This window comes from Somniosus microcephalus, unplaced genomic scaffold (genome assembly GCF_052327205.1).
Source record: "Somniosus microcephalus isolate GS21.2 unplaced genomic scaffold, FLI_Smic_1.0 scaffold1075, whole genome shotgun sequence".
Taxonomy (NCBI): domain Eukaryota; kingdom Metazoa; phylum Chordata; class Chondrichthyes; order Squaliformes; family Somniosidae; genus Somniosus; species Somniosus microcephalus.
This window is the reverse complement of record NW_028226262.1, coordinates 13,773-29,036: the sequence shown is the minus strand read 5'-3', so window position 1 is coordinate 29,036 and position 15,264 is coordinate 13,773. Positions and strand designations below refer to the sequence as shown.

The 15,264-nt window shown below is 42.6% G+C and overlaps 1 protein-coding gene across 1 annotated transcript in view; it reads left to right on the top strand.

Annotated features, from left to right (window-relative positions):
- eif5b (eukaryotic translation initiation factor 5B) overlaps window positions 1-15,264 on the top strand; it is a 46,086-nt gene that overhangs the window by 18,001 nt on the left and 12,821 nt on the right. Inside the window, exons 9-13 of the mRNA XM_085981058.1 lie at window positions 861-1,022; window positions 3,434-3,565; window positions 5,214-5,345; window positions 5,443-5,519; window positions 13,162-13,326. Of these exons, the coding sequence (XP_085837184.1) occupies window positions 861-1,022; window positions 3,434-3,565; window positions 5,214-5,345; window positions 5,443-5,519; window positions 13,162-13,326 (668 nt within the window). The remainder of the gene's footprint in view (window positions 1-860; window positions 1,023-3,433; window positions 3,566-5,213; window positions 5,346-5,442; window positions 5,520-13,161; window positions 13,327-15,264) is intronic.

The window sequence follows — 15,264 nt, the reverse complement described above, 5'->3', positions numbered from 1 at the left end:
GTTCTTGATGATGTTTGATGGAGGGATGTTGTCGGGACATCAGGAGAATTCATTTCTTCTCTTCAAAAGGTGCCACAGAATTTTTTATCGATAGCAAAATACTGCAGATGCTGGAAATCTGAAATAACAACAGAAAATGCTGGAAAAACTCAGCAGGCCAGGCAACATCCGTGGAGAGAAAATAGTCAACGTTTCGGTTGAACCCTTTGTCAAGACTAAAGAAGCACAGGAAATGAAATAGATTAAGAGGCCAGGCTGGGAGAGAACAAGTCTCTTCACCTCTTTTGTTCTCTCCCAGCCTGGCCTCTTAATCTATTTCATTTCCTGTGCTTCTTTAGTCTTGACAAAGGGTTCACCCGAAACGTTGACTCTATTTTCTCTCCACGGATGTTGCCTGGCCTGCTGAGTTTTTCCAGCATTTTCTGTTGTTTTTACAGAATTTTTTATGTCCACTTGAACGGGCAGACAGGGTCTTGATTTAACATCTCTGCTGAAATGCAATATTCCCTCAGTACTGCATTGAAGTGTGCTGAAGTCCTAAAGTGGGTCTTGAACTCCTGACCACCTTGAGGTGAGAGTGCTAGCAACTGAGTAAAGTTGATGCATGCCCTCCGCTAAGGTGACGACTGTATCCAGATCATCCTGTTGATTCACGTGTCTTAAGTAGATACCTAGAGAATGGCAAAGTACCAGAGGACTGCTTATGTTCATAGAACCATATAACATTGTGAATGAACAGTTTTTGGAAAAGGGAGCATAAAGGGAAGAAATGACGCAGAGCTGACAGTGTGGCAGTAAGCACAAAATACATTATATAACAGTAAATTAATGTGTCTTTTGTCTGGGTATTTTTTTTTAAGGTAAAAGCACTTCCTGGAATGGGAACGACTATTGATGTGATTCTAATCAATGGTCAAATGAAGGAAGGAGATACTATTATTGTCCCTGGAGTTGAAGGTCCTATAGTTACACAGATCAGAGGTCTCCTATTACCACCACCACTTAAAGAATTGAGAGTAAAGGTATGGAAAATAACATTATGATTTTAAAAATATGTTGATGGTTTTACCTGCTATATTTGTGTGTAGTATTATAGCAAAACTTAGTTCTGTGGCTCTTGTATATTAAAGGCTTTTATGAGTGTATTGTGCCATCGCAAAGTTATAGCAATGTGTCTCTATCCCAACACTAACTCATCCCTTCAAATTGCCAGATTTCACCTTGCATCTTTTCAAAATCTGTTGAAATCATTTTCAGCAGAGTCTTGGTCCATTTTGGTATTAGTTGAGCTAGAAACTGTATCCGTATCTGTGCTTCACATTTGTGACTTTGGTAAGAATGAATTCATGAAGTTTAAGCTAAATGACTAAGTGACTTTCTCTTGTCATATCTAATTAATAAAAGAAATATTTGGTGGGACTCATTAATGTGTATGTATGCAATTAACATGATGAGGAAAATAGAGCATACAATTTTGCTAACTGCTTCAAAAGGGAACATGTTCATTGGTCATGATTGGGAGAAGAGCTCCAAGACTAATCCCAAATTTAAAGATGAACCATTAAGAAATAGAGAATATTAAACTCCAGCGTCCATTGAGCAAAGAGTTAAGGGAATCCTCATTGAAGTATATAAAATATTAAATGGAATAGATAAGTTGAACCCAGATTAATACATCAATGTAAATCTGGTCAGTAGGACAAGAGAATTTAAACTTAATGAAAAGTATATTTTACATGAGTATATATTAAAAAGAAAATTAACTCAGAAGGTGAAAAACATGCAGAATAATCTACCAGCTAAGACAGTAGAGTCATAAAGACATAACATTCAAAATGCAGTTGGCAGGGTGAGTTGGAGTACTAAATGGATGAAATTTGGTGGGTCAAAGGGCCTATTCCTGTCCTTGGCTTTATGCATTCATTTCACTTACTGAATATTTAGGAATAATAATAATAATTCAACTTTATTGTCATTGTACAATGCACAACGAAATGTGATCTTGCAAGCTCCCATGAGTCCAGTACAAATAACATTAATGTAAATAGCACCGTCCTGGGAGAAGCAAAGCCGCTGCGTCTGTGCGCGCCGCCATTCCATTTCCACCATTCCTCCTGTCCGACAATCTTCAGCCCAACGCCCGGGCCTGCTCACCAGCCGCCCCTCCCGGGGCTCCTTCCGTGACCTTCTCACCTGGTCTTCCCTGATGGTCACCCCTCCAGGTACTAACCAGGCCTGGCTCTGCTTAGCTTCCAAGCCTTGCCAGTGACCCTGTCCCTAGTCCCAGGAACAGGGCTGTCCCAGGAATGTGAACATTGTTTAAAAAAAAATGCATTTAACAATACAAAACTGATTTTTTTAAAAACAAGGTTGCAATGTAAAACAATAATTGATACACATGTAGTATAAAGAAGCAATGGAATTTTTATTACTACTTGTATATGTGTTGAGAATGTAGCACGTCTTGTAGGACCATGCTGTTTTAGTGCAAGGTTTTTCTTTCAATGTTACTGGTAAAATATTATTTAGCAGAAGAGATGTACACATTATAGTGGATTAAATTGACGACCTAGTTTCAGTTGTAACAGTTAACCCTGGAATATAGCAGTTTAATATTAAGCTGGTTGCAGGGGTACATTGCTTCATTTATTAAAAATGGGAAAGGTATCCATTCAAAGCAAATTCATGCAAATTTTTTTTTTTGGAGCGGGGGGTGGGAGGGGAAAGTGTACTGTAACATCTCCAGCCAAAATGTATTAATTCATAGCATTGATATACAGCACAAGTGTTCTGTTAAATTGACTCGCGATTAGAGCAGTAGGTTGGAAAGTAATTTTATGCTGGCACTTTGTAGCTCTGAGCATTAGATTATGTCTTTGAGTGCAAGCTCTTTATCTAGGGACATCTGAGCGCATTGTGTTGAAAATATGAATAACTTATTTAGTAAAATGCTTTTACAGGAATATTTGGAGATAATGCCCTAAATTGATGTCTTGAATATTTGACTAAACAATAACCAAATGGGAATTGAAACTGCAATTGAGCTTACCTGGTGGCTCAACTGAGTTAGCTGACCTCAGCCTGGGTCGTAATAGATCTGCTACAATTAGCTTTGGGTTAGGGAAGGAGAAAATCAGACAGCATTACTGTTCCTGTTCACTACTATACTATACAACAACCCCTTCTGGAAGTGCTTGTGTGACTTTTTGGTTATTTTGACTGACATTGCTTTTAAGAGGAAGCCAACAGAAGAACTGCAGGTTTGAATGTATGGTTAAAAGAAAAATGTTATGTAATTTGAGCCAATGCCATTGATCTTCTTGCCTGTACCCTGCCCTCTGCCCCCCCCCCCCCCCCCCAACCATAGAATTATTATTATATAATAAACTGTTGGTTTTACAATTGTATTGATATGTATGTATTTTTTCCTCAGAATCAATATGAGAAACAAAAGGAAGTCTGGGCTGCGCAAGGTGTGAAAGTTCTTGCTAAAGATCTGGAGAAATCTCTTGCAGGTTTACCACTACTAATAGCCCACAAGGATGATGAAATTGCAGTTCTAAAGGTTTGAATTTGGTTGTCTGAAAACACTACCAGTACATATTTAAAACTTAGTCCGGCAAATTTTATGATCTGCTGAAATCTCTTGAGAATCTTGCTGAAATCTCTTGAGAATCTTGCACATTATTTGTGTGTATGTATGTATGTATGTGATCGAACGTCATCTTAGTTTCAGCACCCCAACAGTACAATGCTGTTTGAAGACCAGGACCTCAAACCCGGCACTAAGCTCATGGTCTGCAGAGCAGCAGTGATACCTGCCTTCCTGTGTGCCTCAGAGACATGGACCATGTACAGCAGACACATCAAAGCACTGGAGAGGTACCACCAATGCTGCCTCCGCAAGATCCTGCAAATCCATTGGCAGGATAGGCGCACCAACGTCCGTGTTCTTGCTCAGGCCAACATCCCCAGCATCGAAGCTTTGACCACGCTCAATCAGCTCCGATTTACGGGTCACATTGTCCGCATGCCCCACACGAGACTCCCAAAACTCGGAGCTCCGGCACGGCAAGAGAGCCCCAGGTGGGCAGAGGAAACGCTTCAAGGACACCCTCAAAGCCTCCTTGAAAAAGTGTAACATCCTCATCGACACCTGGGAATCCCTGGCCCAAGACTGCACAAAGTGGAGGAGAAGCATCCAGGAAGGCACCGAACACCTCGAGTCTCTTCGCCGGGAGCAAGCGGAAACCAAGCACAAACAGCGGAAGGAGCACACGTCAACCCAAGCACCCCACCCACCTGCCCCTTTAGCCACCGTCTGCCCCACCTGTGACAGAGACTGTAGGTCCCGCATTGGACTCATCAATCACCTGCGAACTCATTTTTAATGTGGAAGCAAGTCATCCTCGGTTCCGAGGGACTGCCTAAGAAGAATACAATGCTCAAAACATAAAAATTAAATAAGTTACACCAAAATCAGTACATGTACCTACACAATGTTCTCTTGTGTTTGAAATTTCTGCAACATTTCCTCCACAGAGTGTGTGCTTGCTTTTTTATCTTTTTAAAAAAAAAAAAAAAAGTTCTGATTCTTTAAAGTAAAACTTTCCCCCAGGTAGATCACTGATTGGAAATCAGATTGGATGAGGTCATCTCTCAGAACCGCTGCCTCACTAGTTGACTGCTTCCCTGTATTAAAGTAACAAGCAGTGTTTAGTTTACTTTCATTGGTTTTGCTTATGGGTTCTTGAGCATTCTGTGTGGTAATTACTGGATATTGTGCAGAACAAGATGTGTAATTACACTACATGAGCTGCAATTAAAAAAAAATTATTCTTGCGAATTATGAGCTCATTTTGAAATGAAAAGCTACCTGAAGGAAAATCGTAAGTCCCCACTTCATGATGTCCAGTGGTTTTAATTTTACAATCCTGTACCCTGCTCCCCAACGTCTGAGGGTCATCTTGTGAGCACTTTGTTCTGCATTGAAGCTGGTATATTATTAGAAATAAACTTGCATAACCATCATGGTACCAGTTGTAGGAGAAACTAGATACAATAAAGATAGTGTATTTGGAAAGATCCATATTTTCTTAGAACTTTATAGTTGCCTGCTTTTATCTTCAAAAGTCGCATTACACATTCAATGTAGACAAAGTTTGAAAATGTGACTAACGTAATTTGGTGCCCTGTCATGTGACTGTTAACAGGATGAGCTAGAACACGAACTGAAGCAAACACTGAATTCTATTAAACTGGAGGACAAGGGTGTTTATGTACAAGCCTCTACATTGGGCTCTTTGGAGGCACTCTTAGAATATCTTCGGACATCAAGTGTGCCAGTAAGTATCTTAACTTGAAATCTCTACGATTTTCTGCTTTGATTTAACGTCAATAATTATAAAACTAAATCTGTCTATTTCTTTCTTTCTTTCTTAGTATGCTGGAATTAACATTGGACCTGTCCATAAGAAAGATGTGATGAAATCTTCAGCCATGCTTGAGCATGATCCTCAGTAAGTGCCAAACAGTGTTGTTGCAATAATCCAGACCTTTTTTTAATAGAAACCTTTGCCTCATGTTTTCTTTTAAAGTACAGAGCAAAGTGCTGAACATTTGTACCTTTTCACTAGTCATTTTTCTGCTGTTGTAAACGCTTTTTAATATAAAAGGAGGTGACCTCCAGAGTTCCAATGGCACTGCTTCAGAAACCCAAAGCTCAGGTTGTCATGGTTTTTATGTACTACCTGTCTTTCCAACTATTCTTTACTCTTGAATTTTTCTGGCTCTCATGCCTTAGATCACTCAAATGTGTCTTCCTTAGCTGTACTATCTAGGTAAATCTTTGGTAATGCACCCAGGATAATGAACAGCCAGTTTCAGAAATGTTTCATGGGGAGGGAATGGCAAGGGAGATGGAATAGTGAATGCAGAAATGTTTCCATTCATGTGCCTTCTACAAAGTACCAATTAGTGGAATATTGGCACAACTAAACCATTGAAAATATGGGATGAATAACATTAGTACTGAGCTTAGAGTGGCATGTTGTGAATAGAAAAATGGAACCTGCCCCACTGCAGTTTCCCACAGTACTGTGTCCTGCAGCTCTAGTCTAATGTTAATAGTCATAGAAATTACAACATAGAAGGAGGCCACTCAGCCCACTGTGCTGCTGCTAGCTCTTCAACTGGAACTATCTATTCTAATTATATAGTCCTGCACTTTCTCTGTGCCCTTTTTATAGTTTTCCTTTTCAAATACCTATCCAATTCCATTTTCAATTATGTTGTAGTATCTGCCTTAAGAACCACATGTGGTTGAGCATTCCATGTCCAAATGATGTGAAAAAAACTTCTAATTTCTGCCTTCATTCTCAGTGATAATCAATCTGTACCCCTTTGTTACCAATTTTTCAACCAGTAGAAACAATCTTTGTGTTAACCCCCTCAAAACCTTTCATAATTTTCAAAATCTCTCAAGTCTCCCTTAACCTTCTCGGTTCCAGTGAGAAAAGTCTCAACTTTTCAAACCTTTCTTCTTAACTTTAACTTCAGATTCCTGGTATGATTCCGGTTTTCTAACGGTTTTCTATAACAGGGTACCCAAAGTGCACACCGTACTCGAACTGTGGCCTAATCAATGTCTTGCACAAATTCACCATTGCTCTTATATTCAGTACCCTTTTGCCGAGTCAGTGATCCCCGAAGAACAAGCGGGATGTGACTTAAGTTTTGGCCCTTGCAACGCACATCGAGGCTGGATTCCAGAAGAAATCCAAGACCAGGGCAGCCTTTGTTAATTTGTCATTGGCCAACGACACAGTCTGGATTAAAGGCCTGATGCTGAAGCTCGCAAGGAACATCCCTTGCCTTACTACGCCTGCTTTGGATGATGCTGAACAATAGGTAGCTACATGCCCATTCCGGCGACAAAGTCGGCTCGTCCCAGTTCCTTAACAACAGACTGCTACAAGGCTCAGTACTAGTGCCAACGCTCTTCAATGTCTACACGAACAACATGCCGCCAACAAAGTTGTGCAAATTTGCATATGCGGAAGGCCTCGCCCTGGCAACGCAAGCAGCCACCTTCACCGACATCGGAACCACCCTGAACGGGGGCCTTAAACATCATGGAGGAATATTTCCAGAAATGGAGGCTCAAGCCAAATCCCCACAAAACAACAGTCACTGCACTCCATCTTGATAACAGGAACGCTAAGCACACCCTGAAAGTGACCACCTGCGGCAGCACTGTGCGACATGACCCCACTCCGACCTATCTCGGGGTGAATCTGGACTGCACGCTAACCTCTGCGATCACTTGAAGGTAGCCGCCAAGACGAAGACAAGGGTCAACCTGGTCCAGAAACTGGCAAGCACAAGCTGGAGAGCATCAGCATCGGTGCTGTGGACATCAGCGATGGCCCTTGTGTACTCTGTAGCCGACTACTGTGCCAGAAGTGGCCACACTCGACTTGTTGATGTTCAACTGAACACTGCAATGCAGTGCCTCACTGAAACTCTCAAGTTGACCCCAAAACCTTGGCTGGCCGTGCTATCGCACATCGCTCCCCCATCCCATTTGGCGCAATGATGCAACCCTCTGGGAAATATAGCGACTGGGGGGAAAACAAAAATCTCCACATCCACCAGAATCTCAACAATGTCCCTCACCACCACTTGAAGTCATGCAAGCCCTTTTGGACCCATACGCTTAACCTTCGACAATGCAACTTCAACCCTAATGATGCTTGGAAAGCCGAATGGAGCTCACAAGAAGTCACAAACAAGCAACTCGTGAAAGACCGGACAAGCTCCCTGGTTTCAGTCTTCCATGAAGCTTATAGGCAACCCTAAACCACATCCGCACAAACCATGTCAGATGTGGATACTTGACGCACAAGTGGAGAATTAAAAACTCTCCAGTGTGCGACAGTGATCACCCAGAACAGACCATGGAACATATAATGACTCCATGTCTGATTCACAAATACCAAGGAGGCATCACAGCAATATACTTCTACTCCTGACGCAATTATCTGGCTTAACCACCTAAATGTAAAATTATAGTTGTTGCTTTACATCTACATCAGCCACACAAAGTAGTAGTAGTAGTACCCTGTATAAAACCCAGAATCTATTTTGCATTTTTGTGACCTTTTCTACCTGCAGTTTTACTTTTAAAGACCTATCCCTACATACTTCTGTTCCTCTACTTTGTTGAGAGTCTTGCCATTTAGGGTATTACATCCTTTCACTTTTTGTCAAATTGTTCTACTACATCTTTTTCTACATTCAACTGCGTCTGCTTCCTACTTGCCTTTCTGCTAAAGTGTCTATGTCCTCCTGCATTCTCCCTCAAAGTTTACCATGGCCCCAAGTTTGGTATCCTGTCCAGATCATTTATATAAATGGAAACCATTATCCACATTCTGCATAATAGATGGTACTTTTATACAAAAATGTGAACAAAATAAATATTTGCAGTGTCACAGTTACTTTGATGTCATCTGTCGTGACATTTTATTTAGCAAGATCTAGCAGAATTCTGTTTTTTTAACTCTGTTTAAGTTATGTGCTCAGTGTAGTCTATTAAGTTTATGTTGGCTTGCAAAATTGTCATTCTTACTATATCCTGTGAATTAACAGACTGCATTAATGTGTAACCAACTTCCTGCATTTTTAATTAAATTAAGGATATTCTTTAATTGTGAGGAATTGACAATTGAATTTGACAAGGTCTAATCAGCTGTTTCCCTCGAGCTCGAGACCTTTAACACAGTGAATTTGCCAGTAATTCATATTATCGTAAGTGCACTCTTAAGTATATGTGTAATTATTAATAGTTTACCATGGCCCCTGTAAAGTTCTCCAGATTGTTTCAGTAAATGCAATAATTTCTGTCATTTTATTTTTTAAAATCCCAAATCTGATCTATTTTTGTCTATAAATGTCCTCTTGCAATTCTATTGCAGAAGATTTTTTTGACAGCTGAGCTGTAAATATAAAATACAAATATATCTTTGGGATAAGTATTAAAGAATGGATGTTCTTACCTAAAGGTTTCTAAGTAATTCCTCAAGATAATAGGGTTCAAAGGCATTTATTGGCTTTCATAGGAATTAAGCATACAATGATAACTATTAATAATTACACATATACTTAAGAGTGCACTTACGATAATACGAATTACTGGCAAATTCACTGTGTTAAAGGTCTCGAGCTCGAGGAAAACAGCTGATTAGGCCTTGTCAAATTCTGAAGAATCTGTTCTAATGCCCCTCTTTTTAGATATATTCATAATTACCGAATCATACCTTACAACCAATGTCCCAGACACCACCATCACCATCCCTGGGTATGTCCTGTCCCACCGGCAGGACAGACCCACCAGAGGTGGTGGCACCGTGGTATACAGTCGGGAGGGAGTAGCCCTGGGAGTCCTCAACATTGACTCAGGACCCCATGAGGTCTTATGGCATCAAGTCAAACATGGGCAAGGAAACCTCCTGCTAATTACCACCTACCGCCCTCTCTCAGCTGATGAATCAGTACTCCTTCATGTTGAACACCAATTGGAAGAAGCACTGAGAGTAGCAAGGGCATAAAATGTCCTCTGGGTGGGGGACTTCAATGTCCATCACCAAGAGTGGCTCGGTAGCACCACAACTGACCGAGCTGGCCGAGTCCTAAAGGACATAGCTGCCAGACTGGGTCTGCGACAGGTGGTGAGGGAGCCAACAAGAGGGAAAAACCTACTTGATCTCGTCCTCACCAATCTACCTGTTGCAGATGCATCTGTCCATGACCGCATTGGTGGAAGTGACCACCGCACAGTCCTTGTGGAGACGAAGTCCCGTCTTCATGTTGAGGATACCCTCCACCGTGTTGTGTGGCACTACCACCGTGCTAAATGGGACAGATTTCGAACAGATCTGGCAACTCAAAACTGGGCATCCATGAGGCGCTGTGGGCCATCAGCAGCAGCAGAATTGTATTCAACCACAATCTGTAACCTCATGGCCCGGCATATCCATCACTCTACCATTACCATCAAGCCGGGAGATCAACCCTGGTTTAACGAAGAGTGCAGGAGAGCATGCCGGGAACAGCACCAGGCATACCGAAAAATGAGGTGTCAACCTGGTGAGGCTACAACACAGGACTACTTGCATGCCAAACAACGGAAGCAACATGTGATAGACAGAGCTAAGCGATCTCACAACCATCGGATCAAATCAAAGCTCTGCAGTCCTGCCACATCCAGTCGTGAGTGGTGGTGGACAATTAAACAGTTAACAGGAGGAGGAGGCTGCAAAAATATCCCCATCCTCAATGATGGTGGAGCCCAGCACGTGAGTGCAAAAGACAAGGCTGAAGCATTTGCAACTATCTTCAGCCAGAAGTGCCGAGTGGATGATCCATCTCGGCCTCCTCCTGAGGTCCCCAGCATCACAGATGCCCGTCTTCAGCCCATTCAATTCACGCCACATGATGTCAAGAAACGGCTGAAGACACTGGATACTGCAAAGGCTATGGGCCCTGACAACATCCCGTCAATAGTACTGAAGACTTGTGCTCCAGAACTAGCTGCACCCCTAGCCAAGTTGTTCCAGTACAGCTACAACACTGGCATCTACCCGGCAATGTGGAAAATTGCCCAAGTATGTCCTGTCTACAAAAAGCAGGACAAATCCGACCCGGCCAATTACTGTCCCATCAGTCTACTCTCAATCATCAGCAAAGTGATGGAAGGTGTCGTCAACAGTGCTATCAAGCGGCACTTACTCAACAATAACCTGCTAACTGACGCCCAGTTTGGGTTCTGCCAGGGCCACTCAGCTCCTGACCTCATTACAGCCTTGGTCCAAACATGGACAAAAGAGCTGAACTCCAGTGGTGAGGTGAGAGTGACTGCCCTTGACATCAAGGCAGCATTTGATCGAGTGTGGCATCAAGGAGCCCTAGCAAAACTGAAGTCAATGGGAATCGAGGGGAAAACTCTCCATTGGTTGGAATCCTACCTAGCACAAAGGAAGTTGGCTGTGGTTGTTGGAGGTCATTCATCTCAATCACATGACATCACTGCAGGAGTTCCTCAGGGCAGTGTCCTAGGCCAAAGCATCTTCAGCTGTTTCATCAATGACCTTCCCTCCATCATAAGGTCAGAAGTGGGGATGTTCGCTGATGATTGCACACTGTTCAGCACCATTCGAGACTCGTCGGATACTGACGCAGTCCGTGTCCATATGCAGCAAGACCTGGACAACATTCAGACTTGGGCTGACAAGTGGCAAGTAACATTCGCACCACACAAGTGCCAGGCAATGACCATCTCCAACAAGCGAGACTCTAACCATCTCCCCTTGACATTCAATGGCATTACCATCGCTGAATCCCCCACTATCAACATCTTGGGGGTTACCATTGATCAGAAACTGAACTGGACCAGCCATATAAATACTGTGGCTACAAGAGCAGGCCAGAGGCTGGGAATTCTACGGCGAGTGTCTCACCTCCTGACTCCCCAAAGCCTTTCCACCATCTACAAGGCACAAGTCAGGAGTGTGATGGAATACTCTCCACTTGCCTGGATGAGTGCAGCTCCAACAACACTCAAGAAGCTCGACACCATTCAGAATAAAGCAGCCCGCTTGATTGGCACTCCATCCACCACCTTCAACATTCACTCCCTCCACCACCGGCGCACTGTGGCTGCAGTGTGTACCATCTACAAGATGCACTGCAGCAACTCGCCAAAGCTCCTTCAACAGCACCTTCCAAACCCGCGACCTCTACCACTTAGAAGGACAATGGCAGCAGACGCATGGGAACATCACCACCTACAAGTTCCCCTCCAAGCCACACACCATCCTGACTTGGACCTGTATCGCCGTTCCTTCACTGTCGCTGGGCCAAAATCCTGGAACTCCCTTCCTAACAGCATTGTGGGTGTACCTACACCATATGGACTGCAGCGGTTCCAGAAGGCGGCTCACCACCATCTTCTCGAGGGCGATTAGGGATGGGCACTAAATGCAGGCCTAGCCAGCGATGCCCACATCCCATCAATGAATAAAAATTAAAAAATTCATATATTATCAAAGGATTACCTCATCCCATTATTCACTTAATGAATTTCAGTTTTATCAAGAAGGTCTCCCATACAGCTGATCAAGGCTTTATCTTGACTGAATTGTCAATCAGATCATTTAACTGGAGACAGTTAGAGGCCCAACACTTCAGTTATCACTTGACTATATTCCGCAACAAAATTCTCAGGAGTTGGCCACCCTAGCTACAATTTCTCGAATGGATGGCACCATTAACTTGTTAACTATCTCACCACTGCACAACCTATGGATGTTGATGTAGCCATCTAACAAAAAGTCTGCTTTTGCCTCTGCTGATCTCTTTATAAGCTACATGTCCCTGTCCTTTTCATTTCACTGCAAAACAACTGAAAATGACATTTCCAGCCTTCTAACAGAAACTTACTTAACAGACAAGAGCTAAAAGATAATATAAAGAATTAACCCTTCCAATCAAGTATGATTAAATACATTAGAATTTGGCCTTCGATTAATCTCCCAACCAATTACACACCAAGACATATAAATACAAGCAAGTACAATTGCCCAGCTATACAGACAGTTGGTAAGACCTCATCGTGATGACATCTGGGAGGAAAGGAATTAGCTTTGCTGAGAGATTGGGTAAACTTGAGTTGTATTTCCGAAAGATGTTTGAGCTTTTAAAATAATGAAGGAAATTAACTATATAGATGGGAAAAGACTCTTAACTCTAGCAAGGGGAATTCAAAATATGGGGACATAATCTTAGAATTAAGACTAAGTTGGTTAACAGCACATCTAGGATTCCCCCCCCCCCTCCCCCACACACAGTTTAAAAATTGTGAAACACTACCCAGAAGGTCAAATAAGTAGAATCAATTGAGGTGTTTAAAAGAGAAGTGAGGGTACTGATGGATAAGGAGAGAGGGCAGAAAATAGAGCAGCTATGGCTAACAGAATGGTGAGCTGGTTCAATGATGTGGGTTCCTTCTACAGTAAAATGACTAAGGTTGTACTCCAGCAATATCTGCTGATACTGAATAATGTATTTGTCTAAGGTAACTGTTCTGGATCCAACTTTTAGGTATTCAGTCATTCTTGCTTTTGATGTGAAGATTGAACGCGATTCCCAGGAGCTTGCTGACACGCTTGGGGTCAGGATCTTCAGTGCAGAAATTATCTATCATTTATTTGATGCTTTCACAAAATACAGACAAGATTACAAAAAACAAAAGCAAGAAGAATTCAAGTAAGTTCAAGACTGTTACATATTACACTGAAAGTTGTGATGATATGAAAATAATAAGGCCTGTTTTGTAGACTTATGCAGGCATTGCCTTTTTTTCTCTCTTCAAAAATTGTGCAGACTCTTAGAAACCATCATCAAAAGCTAGTTTAAATCATGACAGGAGGTTCCTTGTTTAAAAAAGGTGGTGTCAGTCGCATGACTGGAAAAGAAACATTTTACTACAAAATATTGTATATGTCCTTTTACCAGGGTGCACATTGTCTTGTATAAGTGCAACCATAAGCTATTAAAACATAATTACAATATAATCTGCAACTATGTCTCCTCCAGTCATAGACTTCATTGAAATAAAACAAGATCAGGTAAGTCCTCATAAGAGAGGATAGGTTGTTAACTGTGAAGTTATTCCCAGGAATATCGGCAAACATGGGGACTAATGAGAGGGAGGAGCTGACAGAAATTAGTATCTCTAGGGAGATGGTGTTGGGTAAGTTGAGGGGACTGAAGGCCGACAAATCCCCGGGGCCTGATAAACTACATCCTAGGGTACTTAAGGAGGTGGCCCTGGAGATAGCAGATGCTCTAAGGATCATCTTCCGGAACTCCATTGACTCGGGAACAGTACCCGTGGATTGGAGGGTAGCTAATGTTACCCCAATATTTAAAAAGGGGGGTAGAGAGAAAGCAGGGAATTATAGACCAGTAAGCCTTACATCGGTTGTGGGCAAAATGCTAGAGTCCATTATTAAGGATAAAATAGCGGAGCACTTGACAAATGGGGAAAGGATCGGACAGAGTCAACATGGATTTACAAAGGGTAAATCGTGTTTGACTAATCTGCTGGAATTTTTTGAGGAAGTAACTGGTAAAATAGATGGGGGAGAGCCAGTGGATGTGGTGTACCTTGACTTCCAGAAAGCCTTCGATAAGGTTCCACACAAAAGATTATCATGCAAAATTAAGGCTCATGGAATTGGGGGCAAAGTATTAACGTGGATAGAGAACTGGCTGGCGGATAGAAAACAGAGAGTTGGAATAAACGGCTCGTTTTCGGAGTGGCAGGCAGTGACCAGCGGGGTGCCGCAAGGATCTGTCCTGGGACCCCAGCTGTTCACAATATATATAAATGATCTGGATCAGGGAATTGGATGCAATATTTCCAAATTCGCTGACGACACTAAACTAGGAGGAGGGGTGGGCTCTGATGAGGATGTCAGGAGGCTACAGTGCGATTTGGACAGGTTGGGGGAATGGGCGGATACGTGGCAGATGCACTATAATGTGGATAAATGCGAGGTTATCCACTTTGGGGGTAAAAACAGGAGGGTAGATTATTATCTGAATGGCAATAGATTGGGAGATGGGGAAGTGCAGAGGGACCTGGGTGTTCTTGTGCACCAGTCACTGAAGGAGAGCATGCAGGTGCAACAGGCGATTAAGAAGGCAAATGGTATGTTGGCCTTCATATCAAGGGGGTTCGAGTATAGGAATAGGGATACCTTACTACAGCTGTACAAGGTGCTGGTGAGACCGCATCTGGAGTATTGTGTACAGTTTTGGTCGCCCCATCTGCGGAAGGATGTTCTTGCCATGGAAAGAGTGCAACGGCGATTCACCAGGCTGATACCTGGAATGGCGGGAATGACCTACGAAGAGAGATTAAATAGTTTGGGCTTGTACTCACTGGAGTTTAGAAGATTGAGAGGGGATCTCATCGAAACATATAAAATTATGGCAGGCCTGGACAGGCTGAATTCAGAGAGAATGTTTCCAATGGCCGGGGAGCACAGAACCAGGGGCCACAGTCTAAAAATAGCGGGCAAATCATTTAAAACAGAGATGAGGAAGAATTTCTTCACTCAAAGAGTGGTGAGCCTGTGGAATTCCCTGCCACAGAGGGCTGTGAAGGCTAATTCAATAAATATTTTCAAGAGAGAA